At 35.5% G+C, this 20,575-nt stretch overlaps 2 protein-coding genes across 8 annotated transcripts in view; one reads left to right on the top strand and one right to left on the bottom strand.

Annotated features, from left to right (window-relative positions):
* The window catches only part of LOC138936252 (collagen alpha-1(IV) chain), a 120,156-nt gene extending 108,348 nt beyond the window's left edge, over window positions 1-11,808 (bottom strand). Inside the window, exon 1 of the mRNA XM_070301508.1 lies at window positions 11,438-11,808. Within this exon, the coding sequence (XP_070157609.1) occupies window positions 11,438-11,479 (42 nt within the window). The 5' untranslated portion in view covers window positions 11,480-11,808. The remainder of the gene's footprint in view (window positions 1-11,437) is intronic.
* A 7,484-nt stretch (window positions 11,809-19,292) lies between these two features.
* The window catches only part of LOC138936250 (neural-cadherin), a 204,456-nt gene continuing 203,173 nt past the window's right edge, over window positions 19,293-20,575 (top strand). For all 7 annotated transcript variants that reach the window (XM_070301499.1, XM_070301497.1, XM_070301498.1 and 4 more), the window contains exon 1: window positions 19,293-20,192. The gene's annotated coding sequence lies outside the window, so the exon portion shown is untranslated. The remainder of the gene's footprint in view (window positions 20,193-20,575) is intronic.

Below are 20,575 nucleotides of genomic sequence, written 5' to 3'. Positions count from 1 at the left end.
TGAAAATTGACTTGATTTTCATGATGAGAACCATCGTTTTTGAACTATCGAAAACATATCACTCGTACGGTAAAAATGAATAGGATATAAAATGTTTATCTCTGTGAGATGTAAAACTTTTGTCTAAAACATTTATCATGATTTTTCATATTTACTGAGATAAGAATAAAAAACTGTAATTTTTATGGATTTTTCATGGATTTCACCATGAAAATCAAATGGTCGCCAATTTTCACTATGCTATTCGTAATCAGCGCATCAAAAATTTTAAACGCAAAAATTACGACAAAGCCTTATTAATAAAAAATCAATATTCCACGATCATCTATTAATCAAATCACACGATCCGGCAATTCATATGTATTATTTCGCGCTCTCAATTGAGAACGTGATCGAAGTATTACATTTAAATCACAAAATAAACAAAAGAAAGCTCGAAATAGAATAGAATATAATCGAAAAATACAGAGAGAAAAAATTATCGATCGGAAGCAACAATTAATTTCTCGCGAATTGGAATGATATCCTTATTTCAAACGAATAAATCGCGCAAAATGCGATTGTCTCGAGAGATACCCGTCGTCTCAATATTACGCATTGTCGATCTAGAAAGTGGATTAATCACACTCGAAATAATCGTAAATAATTACGGGGAAATAATATTCGCGATGACCCATAGAGCGACTTGTCTCTGCCAGCTGACTGTCACCTTGTGAATGACAGCAAGGTTACAACGACAATGATACTATTCCACCGCTCTGTAAACGTAAAAGAAAAGAAAATAGGATGTGTACTGATATATGACAATTCTTTCCCCTATATAATATTTTTATATATTATTACATTCACACACACACACACACACACACACACACACACACACACACACACACACACACACACACACACACACACACACACACACACACACACAAAGACAAATACGCTAAATATATTCTGTTTTCCTTGCCGTCTTAAATCGATATTTCGATGCGAATGTATTATCGCATATTTTGCATTTGGTTTTGTGATGTTAACGTCATTTAAGTTAACGATTAATATCGCTCATTTGATAGCGAAATCTAATACATGTACCTAAATAAAGACTATTTTGTCGACGATATTGTTATTTAAATTTCATTTCTAATATGTTATAATTTTACTGATATGTAAATTTATTTGAGCAGCGAAATTTACTTTTGCTTGAAATGTGAATAATATCTATATAAATTTCTTTCTTTTTTTTCTTATTATTATTAAGTACGCCTTTTAGATTTTACATCCTGGGAAAAGTAAAATCGTGTGATTTTCAGAAAATAAAATTACATTTACACCGCGAAAGATAAATTATTATTAGTATATATTTTATTTTTCGGATACACATTACGCAGAAATGGTTAAACTGATTTTCGCAAAACTCGCGGTGTATCTTACAATCGATCCAACTTGGGATATTGGCTACATGCCATAACAGGATTTCGTTTGAAAGGGTAGTTGCGAGAATTCAACTCAAAAATGGGCGTTACCGTGCTTGCTATTGATTTTACGACAAGAATTCGCACGAAATTATAAATTGTTGGCTTTCGAATTTCAGAGAGAGACCGATGATTGGGATGAAGAAGATTTGATTCTAAAATTGATCAAAGAGATAATGGATCTTTGAATGTAAATTTTTTGGAAACGAAGAAATATAATCCTGTAGTTAAATCAATTTTTTTTGAAATAAATGATCTCTTATTTCAAGTACGTTTCATCACGAGTGGTTCCTGCCGCTCTGATAATATCGCGGAATATTATTTCCATCGTATAAATTATATTTATTCATTCGAGTTATAAATCGAGTAACGCGCGTATTTCTTGCCACTATTACATTGCATTCATAATTTATATTATAACGCTATAAGATGGTACGTGATTTTTCTAGTCGCGTTCTCTCCAGGCAGTTCCAGGTGCAAAATTTTTTTCTTCACCACGCAAACGTAGGGACGGAAAAAAATGGCAGCGTTATAAATCCTGCTGTATAGCGGAGTATATACAGAAATTAAAATATATCGAGCGTCGTCGCGTTGTTTTTGACGATGCCACTGTTTGCATTAACAATTTATACATTTTTTAAAAAAGCGGAAATAAAATCCTGTATAATGCGTATATAATCTTCCTTCTTTAGAGATATTGATTTACTAGAAATTATATTTTAACTTGTACTCGCCAAGCAACTGTGTCAATAGACTATAATTTTATTTCTTACGTTATTATTTTTAGTCATAATTTTATTACATTACATTTTAATCCTTACGCTTTATTTCTCTCTCTTTCTTTCTCCCTCTTAAACATACTTCTTTTCTTCCTCTCTCTTTATTATTTTATTATAATTTAACCAGAAATGTACCTACCTCGCATGTATGAACTTTGCCTGTGTAAATCTCTGGTAATTTAATTAGAGATGCAATTAAGCCGTAGCTGGATCATCGATATCATGGAATGTGCTATCGAAATACTTAATTGGAAGCGAAATTTGAACGTTATATTCTTCTACAAAAAGATTTATCGCAATATCGTAAAATCCAAACTGATCGAAATGATCGAACAACAAAATTGGAGCAAACCAGGGAAAAATAAATCAAGTATCGATTATACGATTTATAAAAGTGCGGTCGTTTTTTTGTTTCGATTAAACGTATAATCCAGTCTAATTTTAAGGTAGTAATCAAATTTTCATGAATTTGGCGTACCAGAAAAAAATTTACGTTCTATTAAAAAGTTCAATTTTATTATTCTTGTTTATGAAATCGAAAAATAAAATCTGTTATAATAAAATCGGCTATAAACAAACGAAAATTGATCTGAGCGAGGTGAATGATTTCCCCCAACCCCCCACCCCACCCCACCCCCCAGACACATTCAATAAATCCGGAATCATAGTACAATAGAAGCGCAGATTTGTAGCTATTTGCTAGTAAGTGAAATACTACATAATGATGGTGATTGTGAGGCACTTTCTCACTTGAAGATATACGACACAAATAATGAAAGGAAATTGCAAATTTAGTTGTTACTTTTTAGAATTTTGCCGTTTAAAGAAAATAGGATATTCTATACCGCTAGAAATATTTTCGTACACACAAATTATCCTTAATTAGGATTCGCAAAATAAAATTTTTGTTACAATTTTATGTTCATTTTATTTTTTATTATTTATATTCTCAGAATTGCATATTTATCCTTCAGGTGATTGTGCTTTAATCAAAATATCCATGAGTTTGTGAGCAAATAATTTTACTTAATTTATTAAGTATTTATTTTATTAGGAATTTTGCCCTGAATATAATTCATTACCTTTGAGTTTCATAATCAACATTTGTTACTTTATTTTAATAATACGCTGCACAAATCTGCTTATAGTTTGTTAGTTGCAAAATTCAATTAATATTATTACATTAATGTCTCAATAATATGTATCGCAGTTCGACAATTCTAGTAGTACTGTATTGAACTTGTTGGAAAAAGCATTACACATTGATTTGTATTTCCGAGTACTTTTGAAAGTACTTATACTTCGTGTGATTCGCACAGTTCACCGAGCACGATTCCTAGTATAACGTTATCAAACTTTCGAAAAAGAGAAATAATATGTTTCGTATTTTGATGTTTTTAAAATTAGAAAAAAAATGGTAAGTTTTGCGATTTAATATTTTTTAGAATTAAAATACAAAAGAAATATATTTATAATTTATGTGTTTATTAATCGTTGTAGATCATAGATAATTTTTTAAAACTATACAGCGTTTATAAAGAAGCTTTCAAAATATCTCTTTAAGAATCGCAATTTCTCAAACTCATCTTAAAAAGGACAAGCTTATTTATTTTGAAGACCGTAAAGCAAGGTGTGGCATCTTGCGAAGACAACATGGAGAGCCTGGAAGATGAGCTTAAACATCGAAGTTTCAAGCAAGCGTTTGCGTTCCGGGTTATAAAACTAGGAGTTATTTTTTGTATTATAGGTTTTGTTCGACAAAACTTAGCAATTGGTTTTTTTTTTTTTTTTTAATTGCTATAATATTTCATCGTGTTAATATAATTTTTTAAGTGCTATAATAATAAGATGTATTCTTCATATAATTTTTTTATATTAAAAAGATTATTTTATATTCAAGAATATTTTAATTATTATATTCTACACGCGCACATTGTACGCTCTTAAAAATTGAATTCATATATCAGATTTCTCTGCGAAAGAAACAAAGTTGAATCTTTATTTTCGATTTCGTGTAAATATTTAACGTCTTTTCGCTTTTTCTAATTCACGCAAATATTCAAAAATAAATAATTCTCTCTTTCTCTCTTTAATTTATATAATAGCGATAATAATATAATTACAAATTATAATTAAGATATGAGAAATATATTTATGACTAGTCCTTTTCTTTATTCCCGTCTCACCGCGTGCGTAGCTTCCCGCAATAGAATTTTCCGCTTCATCGAGTGCTGAGATTGCAGGTAAATGCGCAGAATAGCCTGTCCGATAGAAACCGATAAAGCGAGACGTAATACGGGATTAATGCGAATCGAACGCCATTCCTGATTAATAATTTCAAGGCGGCACGCCCGGCATAGCAGTATAATTGGATTCGCGATCATCTTGTCAGTTATAAAATTCTCACGTAGAGACATTGACGAGAGAGAGAGACAGATATTCAATTTTGAATGAACGACCATATCGAATTAAAAGCGATAAGAATTGAGATATAATAAAATATAAAAATGAAAATAAGAAATAAAATATAATGTACAAAATATAAACACACATATAAGATTTTAGGGAAATTAATTATATATATATATTGACAATTAAAAATGTTTTAAACTTCAACATATTCAACATTATCTTTTTCAAAATAATAAAGGTATAATATCCATTTGTAGTAAATTTTATTTGCGATAAAGTATTATGTCGAAATAAAATATTACTGCTGAAGATAATGAAAGACACGTAGCATTCCAACATCAAAAGTTTTATATACAGGGTGGGGCATTTATATCGAGACACCTAAATATCTATGAAATAAAGCAAGATAGAAAGAAATGTTTCTCGGACAAAAGTTGTTCGGTTCTAAGGGAATCATTAGATTGGTGCCATTAGTTTGATCTTGGATGGAGGCGCTTCGGAGATTTCAATGTCAATCTTGTTTTTTTAAATGGGAACACCCAAATTTGTTTACATAAATCGATTCCTTGCAATATTCTGCATAAAAAGTTATAGGTATGTGATGGCGAAAAGTTTAATAGTTTACGAGATATTTTATACTTTATTCTATTACTTTACTTCGACATAATTTTACATAAACTATGAAATATCTCATAAAATTATTTATTTTGCAATAATGTTACCTTAATATTTTGATGTCTCTCAAAAAATGAGAGACATCGATTGATGTAGAGAAAATAAAACAAGATTGATATTGAAATCTCCGAAGCGCCTCCACCCAAGATCAACCTAATGGCACCATTTTATGACCCCCCCTTAGAACCGAACAACTTTTGTCCGAAACATTTCTTTCTATCTTGCTTTACTTTTTAGATATACTTAGATATCTCGATATAAATGCCTCACTCTGTATATGATATTTTAAAGAATATCCACAAATATAAGACAAAATAAAAAGTAACACTAGATTGTAATTATGAAATTGTGATATTGTACGTACGTTATATAAAATACGCATTCAATTTTTTATAACAATAAATTGAAATGTCTGACAATATATAATATATTACATATATGTATAAATATTCTTGAGCTTTATGAAAATATTTACAGTTATCAGAATTGAAGTGGATTTATTTTCAAAAAAGGTAGGATTTACTTCAAAAGGATATTTCAAACATCGCGTACGATGACGTAGTGGAAAATTCAAGAAACTTAATTATTAAGCATTATACCTACATTTCACGAGTCATGACGTAAATTCTCTGCAATAATTCATTCCAATCTCGGATTCATTCATTTTTTATATAAGATTATCGTGTCACTTTGATGTTTGAAATGACAATGTTAGAATCTTCTAGATTGTATAAAAGCTAATAGACAAAAATATAATATACACTTATTGTCAATGCAAAATCTTTCTCGCATAGCAATTTTCATATCGCTATGTAAAAGAAAATTCCTTTAATTATAATTTATCATTAAATTTATTAAGTCTATTATATTATATTAAATATCAATTATATGTGTCACACTATAAAAGTTTCATAAATTATATTATATGTAACAATTAAAAGATAATATATTTTAAATTGAATTTATATTATTAATATTCAGTATAAAAATAAATAAATATAATTCTATGTATTGTGTAATAATCTTGAATTTATAAATCATTATTTAAAAAAAAAAACTATTGCTACGTACCACTAATAACTCATTCTAAAAGGTTGTTACAATAAAACTAGCTAGTCGATAACCTGAGCGTATAAGTAACGGAAAAGAGAGAGAGAGAGCAATTTCATACAAGCTTTAAATGTCATTCCGCACATACATTCGTTCGCGATTGAAGATTTAAGAAGTGCAACATCGATTCCCGTCGCGTCTTGCGTCAGGATAAGAGAAGCCATCTTTTTGTACAACACCTAACCTCGTCATCCGCACGAATAATATCGGGCTCTTCCCGGGGTCGGGTCAATCATACAGTTTAAATTCCGCGGCCGTCGTATATCGATCTCCTACTCCCCACCTGATACGAGATTATACGTAAGACGTGCTCGAGGCTAATGGAGGTAAGATATTTTCGGTGGAATATCTCGGGTAAAGTGGTCGATTACCGCTCCGTCGTGTTTCCTGCCCGACAATAAATAGACCGAGGTCGGGGCCGTGATAGACTTTAAGTACTAATCTCATCAAGGCGACGACGACGGCCAATCGCTAATGCAGCCGGGCGGATATTACTCCGTTGCACGGACGAGATCTTTATTTTCATTGTCGCGAATAGATTGTGAAAAATCGGGAACGGCAATGACGCGACGATCTTTCATTGTTCACAATTTATTGTCAATTAATAATAATTTAAAAAAAAAATGGCACTCCATAAAAAAAAAGAAAAAAATTATCGAAATTTTTATCCCATCGTAAATTTGAGAATGTGAGATAGAGATGAAAATTGTGATAATAGTATTAGCAACATATGGATATTATTGTTTGTTCAAAAATACGTCCGCGCAATAACTCTGTTAACGAGAGATCGACTATACCCACGAAGTATTAATATTTAAGTTATCAAATTGGCGAAAGCTTCTTCTGTGTTTGCGAGAATAGTCAATGTAAATCTGCGCCGATCAAACTGTGTGCAAACAATCAAGATTGGACTCAATCCATCTCTTCGATCGGCGAAATATTATTATTCCAAGCGATTTGCGAGTGTCTAAAGACAGCGAAAACAACTCCATCGATCTTCACCGCTAAGGCCTGGGGCATTGCTGAACTTATTCGAAAGCTTAACAAATGCTTAAAGTGGGAAGAGGGTTAAGAAGCAATGACAATCTAACTCACTGCTAGGATCGGAACTTTGAAACTCAACCGCTGTTCCTGCCAAACAAAAGCGGATTATTACAAAAGCGATCGCGCCGGTATTGTACAATACTTTTCCATCTCTTTTTCTCTTATTGATTTTTTTTCTATATAATAGAAAATAGAAAATATTTTAAAATATCTTATTTACATTCATGAGACCGAAAAATAATGTTACGTAATAAATTTTTATTCATTGTATATTTTTATAGCAGTACTATTATAATCACGACAATTATTTTTCTGCGTTTATTATTTCATAAGTACTTTTACAAATATTAGTAAAAGGCTCTTTAACAGAGAGAAATTGTATTGTATGAAGCACTGTTATTTTATTTTTTTATTTTTATTTTTTTGTAAAGTTACTAACAAAATTTCATAAATGCAGACATAATAAGTAATATCTCCACTGACAGATTCGTGTTTATTCTATCAAAAAGAAAGAGATAAAAAGAAAAAGAAGTAAGAGAAGCTTTGTATGAGCAAAATTTATATTTTTTTCTAAAATAACATTGGATTCACTTATTGATTATATATACAGGATGTCCCCGATTTAAATGGCAAAATTTCAGGAGCGTGTAGGGGACCGATAAGCTAAGACAGAAAGAGTCCTTTAGAGGTTTTTCTCGTTTTTGCTCCATTTTGGAGAAAATCACAAAAATAGAAACAAAACAAGTTTTCGTATTTTTTACTTATTTATATACATTTTATTTATGTTATCATCTATTTAATGCAGATATTGTTCAAAACGTTGTCCTCTTGCAGCAACGCAAGCGTTACATCTAGCACTGACCTCATTAACTGCAGCTAGACAATGTTCTAGTGATATTTGGTGCCCTGCATCTATGTTTCGGTCTCTTAATTGCTCTCTCGAATTGATTGTCACCGTAAAGGATAACATCGAGTGTTTACATAAGTAAGAAGCCTTGAAGCAGAAAGTTTATTCGGCGCCAATCGACTCAAGAGAGCAACTGACAATGAGATATTGAAGTTTTGCGATTTTCTCTAAAATGGAGCAAAAACGAGCAAACCTCTAAAGGACTTTCTGTTTTAGCTTTTCGGTCCCCTACACGCTCCTAAAATTTTGCCATATAAATTGGGGACAATCTGTATATAGCATTGGCAAATATTTCTAGAAACTTTATATAAATATTTTTCCTATACATATACGAATCGACTGGCATAGGTGGCCCCCTGTCATTATGCAATTCTTCACACCACCAATATGTACGTGAAGCCTCTTACTCCGGAACACGCGTTGCTTTCACTCTCTCTCTCATATATGTCATTGTTTCTTAAAATATTTCTTTTACACAATACTTATATAATATAATGTAAGAGATAAGAAATTTCTCTCGCATAGCACAAAATTTATCTTATACTATGAGATACATTGTCAGTAGCCAATACCATTGCACCAATTATGCGATTGCGGGATATCAATAAATTTCGGACATCTGACGATTATTTTCCTCAGACGCTAAAAATGGCGTGTTCTTTGTCACATCGCGTTTCATAGTCGACGATTTTTTGTCATTACCAGAGTTTTTGTCATGCGTGCCCGAGATGAAGCTTTGTTGGTCTTTAAAGTAGGTTGTAACCCTTGCACGCGAGCAGAGTAAGCGAGACCTCGCGAAGTGGATGCGTCAGAGTGGATGAGGCTGCAATATTCAGATGCTGTTAGGGAGGATTTTCTCGTCCGCGGCGAATACATAGACTTTGAGCAGTCTTGAATCAACACCGCATTCAGGCATAGTGTTAGGGTTGGCGCCTGAGAATTTTGATCCCGATTGTCTTTCTCAACGTAACCCTACGTGTACCTGCCTCGTTCTTTTGGATATACCATGATGAATGTATCGCAATGACAGAGGATAGTATTTATAATTATTGAGTATAATAAAAAAAAAAAAACATGATAAAAAGTTCGAGTAGAGATTAAAACTAAAAAGATTATTTTTAGACGAGCTTTATTAAAATCGCGGAATCGTGAATTAAATTGCACGCTGTATAGTATCAATGAAAGCATAATTTGTTAAGGATAAATATAACGTACGAATCTCTCGTTATTAGATATGACTCTCGTATATCAGATAATAACGAAGCAACGAACACTCGAGCGTTAATAAAAAGTTGAGAGAATTTTTCCAATAAATATTTCGCTCTTCCTTCGCCGCTGATGTTCATTCTCCAGTTATTGATACTGTCAGAAAGATAATTATTTCCATTGTTTTTACCGCTAGAATAACGAATAGCAGAAGAGATAACAATAACAAGACAGTAATGTATTTTTTACAAATGGTAACATAGATTTATTTCTCCTAGATTTGAGATGCTAGCTTCTCGTAAAACAGATATGCAGTGTCGTTCTCAACAACTTGCATGCATACAGTACAGATATATTTACCCATATTAAGTTAGCCCCTCCACCAACGCCAAATTAAATCAAATACATCAAATAATTTAGTGCTAATTATGTGCTAATTAGTTGCCGTAATCCGAATTTTGTTGCTCAAACCGTTTAGCAGGAATTTACATTCAAAGTGGGGGGTGCTAGCTTGACATTAAGCCAGCCCCCCACCCATAGTGAAAAAAATATATATAAAGCTCGAATCAAAAAATAAAATATACTAGAATTTGTTGCTATTTTGTTGCTCTAAAATAACATAAAAATATTTTTAAAAAAGTATATTATTTAATTAATATCACTATATACTCAGTCTCGCCGCGCCGTACCATTCACTTGCGCGAAGTAAAAGTAAATAAAAAAATGTATCGCTCGCATGTATTTGGTACTGAAATAATCTGTGGACAATATACTGTCGAAATATATGAGAAACTGAATTTGTTGCTCGTCTTAAAGTATTAAAAATCGATACTTTGTCGCCGCGGACCCTATACGACGCGCTATTATATTATATAAACTAACTAAAAGAATTTGTTGCTCGCATGTTTTTGGTATTAAAATAATCTGTGGACGATGTACTATCGAAATATATAAGAAACTGAATTTGTTGCTCGTCTTAAAGTATTAAAAATCGATACTTTGTCGCCGAGGACCCTATACGACGCGCTCTTATATTATATAAATTAACTAAAAGAATTTGTTGCTCGCATGTTTTTGGTATTAAAATAATCTGTGGACAATATACTATCGAAATATATAAGAAACTGAATTTGTTGCTCCTCTTGCTTTTTTAAGAATGACGCGTTAAAGATATATGTTAAGATTACAGAGTGATCAGAGTTAAATAAAATGTAATCGTATTAATGATGATTTCGAATGCTAATAAAATAGTAAAATTAATGCGCTCAACGATTATAATTATGAAATCATTAATAATCATCAATGATGAATAATAGAAATAATCAAGGCAAAGATAATATGGTCAGTTTTGATTCTAAATATTTATATGATTATCAGATTATAAATAATTAATCAAAAAACAACTCGATTTTTCAATATCATCGTTTCCATAAATTAAAAAATAAATTGACACGCATATTGTTAATTTCGTTAATGCACATGTTTGATAATTTTCATTCTCTAAAAATGACGCGTTAAGGATGTTAAGATTACAGAGTGATCAGAGTTAAATAAAATGTAATCGTATTAATGATGATTTCGAATGCTAATAAAATAGTAAAATTAATGCGCTCAACGATTATAATTACGAAATCATCAGTAATCATCAATGACGAATAATAGAAATAATCAAGGCAAAGATAATATGGTCAGTTATAATTCTAAATATTTATACATGAGCTATAAATCATTAATAAAAAAAAAAAAACCCCGATTTTTCAATACTATTGTTTCCATAAACTAAAAATTATATTGACAATTTTAAATGTTTAATAATAAATTCTACTGACCGACCGATGCACCGCCCTTGCATGTCTCACTTCTTTCCGCATCTGGTCATCGCGAGATCCTTTCCGTTTCCGGTTGCTCCCTTCGCTTCAAATTGAGACGAGACAGTCTATCAATTTGTCCACTCGTGCATAATCACTATTCTCATAATCACTATTTCACTCGTAGTCCAAAATCCGCCATATGCAATGACGCGGTAAAATTATTTCCATGCCGATTATAAACATGAAAGAACATATAATCGCGTATTAATAAATGGACGGAGACGATTTTCCGTGATTCTAATCGACATTCCCGATACTCGCGACATCCACTTTATACACGGGATAAACTTGTGATGGATAAAAAAAGGCGAGAAATACGGAAAGAATATTTCAATCTCGCACGCTAATGCGATACGACGGTACTGTAACGGTTACGGAAAATTTAGGCAGGTTGAGTAGTAGTAGATGGGGAGGGGGGAACGCGTGGTCGAATATCCGTTCCAGGAAAAGGAGCGAGCGCGTCTCTTCCAAGAAATAAACCGTACGCGAAGAATCCTGCGCGAGATAAATCAAACTAGCTCGAGCGACGCTCTTTTGCGATCTCGATTTATGAAATTGTGAATATAACTCTGAAAAAAGGATTACATTTGAAAACAATATTAAAGAATATTAAAGCAGAAACGTGTGGAACGCGACGCGCTTATATTTTCAACGCAATATTATTATATACGACAGCGAGTAAATTATTTCAGCGCCTAAAAATATGTTAAATAATGTATTCATCGATCGTTGTATCGTATTATAAAGTCGATATATCAAAACTACAAATTACTCTCGATTCGGATATTTCGAATATTCGTTCGGATGCGAAATTCATTTTCGATAGATAAAAGATGCGTGGGAAAAATCTTGTCGTTTGCGAGTATATATATATCGAAAGATGCCTTAATCACGATTACACGGGCTAATATATTACACTCGGATAATCGCCTATTATTCGATACAAGACCCCCCCGACACTCGTTCGTACGCGGATCTCACTTTCGACGGATAAAAAGACGCGAGAAACACGGAACGCGACCGTAATTCGTCTTGAGACTCGCGCTTGTGTGAAGAGACTGACACGATTACGGAAAATTTAGGCTGGACGGATAGGTGAGGAGAGGGGAGGACCGCGTCGCCGAACGTCTCGGTACAGAAGCGTTCAAAAAAGTTGGGTGAAAACATTCAGATATAAACAAAGAAGCGCGGCTCGAGAGAAAGAGAGAGAGAGAGAGCTTATATTACAAAATCTCGATCAATTTTCATGGCGAAACGATAATACAACGAGAATAATCGTTGAATAGAATGTGTAAGATTCGAGGAGGAATATATCTGAAAAGCAGCTCACACACCACATATGAACATTCCTAATAAAATATTCTTATTTAAGAGAAAAAAAAAATGTGTTCGGTTAGTCGACAGTTAGTCGACTAATTTTACACGTCAGGTTTAATAATATTCATGGTTGTAAAATTGACCAATCACGGTCATTCGATTCTTGATTGGTGATTGGTTAGTTTTAAAACTATGGATGTTACTGAAATCCAATTAAGGGTGACGTGTCAACGTTAATCGATGTCCCTGAAATGCCGCGAGAAACCACGAGTACCAACAGCTAAATGAGAAATTTTACAATTGGTGAAGCTTCGCGTCGCGTTTTTCACATGTTTCGTATTTCAATATACTTTAATATTCTTTTAAAATATATGATTCTTCTTCAATTATATGTATAATTTCGCCAGAAAATAATCGCGAGATTGCAAAAGTATCGCTCGAGCTTCGTTATCTTATCCTTGTTCGTATCGCGAAGGTTTTTTGGCGCACGATTTATTTCTCGCAAAAAACTCGCTCGCTCCTGTTTTTGGAAGAGATATTCGACGACATTCCCCTCCCCTCCCCCCACCTATCCGTCCAGCCTAAATTTTCCGTAACGCTCTTCACACAAGCGCGATTATCGAGACGTATTATTTGTTGCTATTTTGTTGCTCTAAAATAACATAAAAATATTTAAAAAAAAGTATATTATTTAATTAATACCACTATATACTCAGTCTCGCCGCGCCGTACCATTCACTTGCGCGTGATATAGGGTCCGCGGCGACAAAGTATCGATTTTTAATACTTTAAGACGAGCAACAAATTCAGTTTCTTATATATTTCGATAGTACATCGTCCACAGATTATTTTAGTACCCAAAACATGCGAGCAACAAATTCTTTTAGTTAATTTATATAATATAAGAGCGCGTCGTATAGGGTCCGCGGCGACAAAGTATCGATTTCTAATACTTTAAGACGAGCAACAAATTCAGTTTCTCATATATTTCGACAGTATATTGTCCACAGATTATTTCAGTACCAAATACATGCGAGCGATACATTTTTTTATTTACTTTTACTTCGCGCAAGTGAATGGTACGGCGCAGCGAGACTGAGTATAGTGGTATTAATTAAATTATATACTTTTTTAAAAATATTTTTATGTTATTTTAGAGCAACAAAATAGCAACAAATTCTAGTGTATTTTATTTTTTGATTCGAGCATTCTATATATTTTTTTCACTATGGGGGGGGCTGGCTTAATGTCAAGCTAGCACCCCCCACTTTGAATGTAAATTCCTGCTAAACGGTTTGAGCAACAAAATTCGGGCTACGGCAACTAATTAGCACATAATTAGCACTAAATTATTTGATGTATTTGATTTAATTTGGCGTTGGTGGGGGGGCTAACTTAATATGGGTGATATATTTCTTGTTTCGTGTATATATGTATTGTATGCATTTTTTGTTGTTATATATTATTAATAAATGTTACACATTCTAAAGTTCGAAATGTAGCTAAAATTAAGAAATAAAATGATAAGATATCTGAGAAGTTGAAAATTGCGTTATTGATACGCAATTTTATTTCATCTCTCATAGAACGTCCCGAGAAAAATGGACTTTATGTAATTATATAAGATCATATACAATGACATATATGATAACATATATAATTTTATATGATCATATATAATAATGATCTTATCTTTACATTATCATATTCGACCTGATCTTCATGTATAATCAGATCTAGCCAAGTATAATAATATAAAGACAAGATTGTATCGCGCCAAATTTCCGATTTAATTATACACGATCTTGTATAATTATACAAGTGCATTTTTTTCTCGGAGGGGGCAAAAATATTATATAATTTTGATAAATATAAAAAGATCCGTATACGACTTAAATATGTAAAAATGTAGCTGTGTCACCGAGTATTCGTGACACTTGGTACGGCGAATAAATTTCGGAGATATATTGCCTCCGCGGGACAAAAAGTCCACCATTACGTATGCGTTTTAAATTGTTAACGGGGATTTAAGATCGACGATGCATTTGCATCCGAATATGCAGAAACAACGACGAAACGCGTTGTGCGCGAAAAGATAAATTGAAAAAGAGTAATCGTGGATTTATGCTTCCGCGACGATCTCGCTGGAAAAATTCACAGCCTGTATCGAATCCTTTGCCCGAGTCGAGAGACGCGAGTTATATTTCATAAAAGTTATATAAATCCTCGTTAAGAGCGGATTACCCGCGTATGGGTTAAATAATACTGGTAACTTCGAGAGAAATTACCGTGAATACATTACATGCATTCCCACCGGATACGATCGTATTTCGCTTTAGCAACGAGCCGTAATTTACTGACGTTTTCACTAATAAATATCGTTAATACATATACACGCTGTATATTTCTCGTCGCTCGCGATACGCGATGAAACCGATGAAATTATAAAGACGCTTTGTTCGCGCGACGTTATCGTGTAAACATATGAATAAATCATTTCACATAAATTAATTATACATGTGGCAATAATAATGACGTCACGTATAAACAGAATATAGAAAAAACTGCGATAATTTTCGTGATAATAAAATTCAATTATATCAGATTTTAAAGCAATAATTGTGTCAACGTATCAGCGCGTGTATAATGCATCTTTTATATCGTCTTATGAAATCAAAATTAAATTTATAATTTTATTATAATATTTTTCTATCACAACGTAATAAAAAATTATTACGCAGAGAATTCGTCGGTTAATTAAGGCTGTGATTGCGATCCTGTCTACGTACTCTCGTTCAATATTGAAAGTTCGTGTCGGACGCGCGACCATTAATCTTTCGGATTCATTCGATGCCGTCACTGTGTCATTTATCACATCATTCGTCGGGCTGCAATCGTGACGTTTCGAGCTTCGTCGGGTGCCCTACGATGAGGATTACGGTGTTTCAGGCAAGGTTGCCGAGAATGGGGAAAGACAACAAAAAGAAGGGTGCCGCGCACGAGCGAGCACGGCGCGTGCTGCACTCGTAACATCCGGGCGTGCAATATCGCGACACGCCGTCCGACTGCCGATGATAATAAGAGCCTGAATAATAAGCTTTGCGCGCAGGAGAAATTTACAAGAGCTCGGGTTGAGGAACGTGTCTGGAAAAGACGAGGGACGGGGTCGGTTATTGAAAAAAATCGCCTTTGTCGCTCTGTTTTGTCGCATTTTATCTGTCTATGCGCGAAGGATCCTAGAATCATCGGATGCAATCTTGATCGCGAACATTCAAGAACAAACTAAAATGATAGGTTCCCATACAGCACCGCAAGAATTGCAACAACATTGCAGCAACATTTTTCTGCAAGATTGCAACATTGCAGAAACATTGCGAAATGTTGCTACAACATTGTTATGATATTGCAGCAACAACAAAATGTCCGCCTACAGAAATATTGCAATATAATATTGCTGCAACATAGCAATATAATATATATGCAATAATGCTTTATCTATATTTATCGACATAATATTCTTAACATATGAAAAAAATAATAAGAAATTAGGCCTATAAGAGTCAGGATCTAGCGCGTATATACAATCAATTTTCTGTATTATAATAATAACGAAATTATAAAATGTAAATTTTTCAGTACACATTCGACTTTCTTCAGTGACAGAGAATATCTAAGAGAAATAAGAAAAAACTCAATTTGCAATTGTGTAAATTCACAATTTCTTTGTATCCGAAATATTCAGATATCCGGATGCAAAAAGATTGTGGTGAATTTACGCATACGAATTTTTTCACATCTCTCTTGTCTTTATATAATCTCAAAATTTATTTATTAAAATCTGAAGTATCTTTTGCATATTAGAAAATTATTGTATTATCAAATTTTTGATTTTATATAAGAATGGAAACTATTAAAAGAATTCTTAGTTCAATGTCTGAGCAGCCCCTGTATTGGGGTCATATCATACGACTTAAATTAACAAAAATAGTTATTATATCTTTTTAATCTTACTAGCCGCTCTTTGTAAATTTTATATAATCATCGTGACTAAAAATTAAATGCGGAATAGATAGCGCAACATGCGCCGCATAGTGGTAAACGAATGAACTAGCGATTATTGAATACTTTTTTTGTAATATTTTCGGAATGTTTCTGTAACATTGCTAAAGTTATATTGTAAAATAATGTCTTTGCAATATTTCTGCAACATTAAACTGCAATATGCAATATTACAATGTTGCAGCAATGTTGTTGCTGCAAGCTTCAGTGCTGTATGGGTTGTTTCAATGACGAGGCAAAGAAGGATACTTGCGAAAGTTGTTCAATATCGAAAATTGCAAAGCTTCGAAGACAACTAAAAGTCTCAAGAATATAATTTTATATATGTATAAGATGAGGAGATTTTGAGCTTACTTTAAGCGGATTTTACTTTAATGGAAATTTTAAGAGATCTAATTGTTGGAATACTTTAAGTTGAGAAGTATAATTCTGATGTCTGTATAAAATTAAATTTCTCTCTCTCTCTCTCTCTTTCCCTTAATCTCTCTCTATTTCACTGGAAAATTATTCTTATCCAACAATCAATACAATCCTACCATTTCGCTTCGTGTTATTCTAGATCAATAATTCTCACCCTTCTGTTATTGGTATCATTCTAAATAGGTGTCTCCCTTACATCTTCTGTCCAACTATTTCTCCGATTTTATAATTTATAAAAATATTCTATCGACAAAATTCTGCGGAAAAATTTATCGATGCATTTCACTTGAGCAAACATTATCAATAAATAAACATAATGTTCGTATATATGCAAAAAATATTATTACTTAATTCTATCTCTAATCAATTTTTATCCAAGCAATTATTCACCTCAATTTGAAGCTGTTTCTTAATTAAATGTAATAATTAGTTCTAGACATAAAAATAAAGGCGAGGGATAGTAAGGTCACAGTTCCTACGTCACAGCACAGAATTTTCTACGAAATCAAAGGCTACGAAAGTAAACGTGAAATTCACGCATACCAGGTAGGCCTGGTGTCCGTCTCGTAGATGTTCAGCACCGAGATTACGACATTTAGGATGCCGGGCGTTCGAGGTTCGCCAAGATGAATTTTAGGTATGTCGTACGAAATAGGGCGACTGAATACGCGAATTGGTTGCGGTATCGGTGCGACTGCGCATTCGCGACGAGGAGAGATCGAAAGTTTAATTTAGACGCTGTACCGGATGAAATTATTCATCCGCGCTTCGTGTATCTTCCGGTTCATTAACGAGCTTACAATTGATCCACCACCTCCATCTCTTATCGCAGCTTCACAGTTTTCGACGAGCTATGCAAATGAAACGGCAGTTAAGCGAGAAGGACAGAAGAAGAAGAAAAGACGATTACGCAACACCGATTAACTTTGAAATGTCGTTAAACGTCACCGTTGTCGACGAAACGGTTCTCCTTCATCGATCTTCCTCTCGCGACCGTTTTTCGCCCCATCGCGAAGTTTCGTGTGCCAACTCGCGTATCATCAAGAAGATTGTTTTATTACGAAGTCTTTTTTCTCCGATAACGACGACAGCATAAAATTGATTATCCGTCATAGTCTTTCATAGTTTGATACTTTCGTGACGATGAGACACGTATGAAGGTTCGAAAAGATGACTCTTATTTTTTATATTAAGTTAAATTGTTGGAATTCACAATCGTCCGAGTAATGAAACGGAGATCAACAATAAAGAATAGGCATCTCGACGATTGAATTACCACCAAGTCCCATAAATTCGTCAAGATACACAATTCATCGCGCGCTCTCCTTGGCAAACGCGAGACAACGCGTGAGAGATTAACGACAAAAAGTCGCGCGATAAAGAATCGGGATTCGCCTTCTCGCCAGATTCCTACTCTCTCTTTCTTCCTCCCTCCACATATAATACGTTACGAGAAATCTGTCCCGGGGTCTCTCCCCTATCTGGCGAGTATCGTTCGCCAAGAATCCGCAGGTCATCGAATCCGAGAGGCAACCCCGTCGCGCGCCACTCCCCCCCCCTCCTCCTCCCCCTCAAGTCACGGCGACCACCCTGCCGCGTTATCTTCATTCTCGATCATGGATGTTAGGGTGACGCGAGCGAGGGGGCGAACTTTAACGGCACGCAGGCAACGTACACGATCTAAGCGTGACTCGCGCGCGCGAGCGCAGCCTGCAACCCCTCGAGGGGAATGACGACGTTCCTCATGGCGGCAGTGGTGGCGGCGGTGGTGGTGGAGTTGTTGAGGGGTGAGGAAGGGCGAATCGAGTAGCGCGCGTACGAAAAGGGATATGGTGGAAGATGACAGAGAGAGAGAGAGAAAGAGAACGGGAACCATCGGTCGACTATCCGCGCTGATGGTGGGGACACGACGACGAAGAGATGGTGGTGGTAGGGAGTTCGCACGTCGACCGGAACGGCCCTACCAAGTTTTATCCAACGATCCGGGAGGCTCGTCGAGGTAGTGGCCCGCGCCCCACAGCCGCGACAGCTCGAAGCGCGCGCGCGCGTCGCGTTCTCTCCGCGTCCGATTGTGCGCCTGTTCTCGCAGCATCGGGGAGTTGTGCGCGAGGAAACGGCGAGGCCAGACGAGAAGGAGAAGGAGAGAAGCGTGGTGGCGGTAGTGTAATACAGTATACGGTGAAAGCGACGTACCCGAGAGTCTCTCCCGAGGGCGCCACCCCAGCGGAAAGGGGTCGTCGTCGGCGTGACGTTCCGCGACGTTTCATCGCGAGATTTCGCGAGAGTGTGCGCCGTCGAGGCAGCGAGACAGCCGTTAAGAGAAAGAGCGCTGCCGCGAATCCATCGCGTATGTCGTTATTTTCCAAGTAATCGTGTTGCTTTCTTTTTTTTTTTTTTACCGTGTCTTCCCTCCCGACTTTGATCGTTATTGGGATCGCGTGGGTGGACGCTCCCGCGAACACCCGAGAAACAGAAACCTGAAAGGGGTGAAAGTGCCCGGGATAGAAGTGCAGAGACGAGGGGACCTGTCGTCGGGTTCTCGCATCGGCATCGTCGGTACTTCCGGTATCGCGGTAAGGTACCGGTTCCGGTGAACAGCGAGAAGCTGACTCGAATTTCGCGGTTACTCGTCGGATCCGGATATACTGCCTCTGGTCGCCCTGCCCGATTAGAACGAGCGGCTTGCTTCTCTTCCGCCGTGCTGGCTTGCAGGGGTGGCGGAAGGTTGGTTGATCGTACGTACACACGGGGAGTGTCGCAGGTGCGCGAGAAACTCGGGGGTGCCATACGCGAGGAGGGGTCTCCTCGCGCAACTCCCGCGCAACGTCCGGAGCACCAGAGTCCTGGGGAGGTGCCGTGATTCTCATCTGTGTGTGTATGTGTGTACGGGACGCATTAGCACCTGGCCATCGATAGCGTACGTATCAACTTGTCCTCATCTGAATCTAGAGCGCCATACCGTGCGTTCGCAGCCTCTCCTTAGGTTCTCTCCTACACCCTCAAATAGGTTATTGATTTTGCCCAAGTAAGGAGGTACAGATGTAGCCCCCTACAGCCCTGCGGCCTGCGACCTGCTCTCTTTCACCCTTGTCCTCTCTATCGTATCCTCCCTCTCTTTCTTTCTCTCTTTCTGTCATTCCTTTCGTCTGTCCACCTATCACACCCTCGCCGCACGACTTGTCCTTGATCCTGCGTGTCTCTGACAGATGAACTTACATGATCCTTCCATACACGATCTTCTTTTTGAAAATACGCGTGACGTTTCATGCTGTTCGACGATATGTCATAAACCGTTGTGGT

The sequence above is a fragment of the Polyergus mexicanus genome, unplaced genomic scaffold, assembly GCF_030449975.1.
Source record: "Polyergus mexicanus isolate NDT 795.1 unplaced genomic scaffold, iyPolMexi1.0 SCAF_9, whole genome shotgun sequence".
Taxonomy (NCBI): Eukaryota; Metazoa; Arthropoda; class Insecta; order Hymenoptera; family Formicidae; genus Polyergus; species Polyergus mexicanus.
Note: the sequence above shows the minus strand (reverse complement) of the source record. Positions and strands in the feature narration are given on the sequence as shown.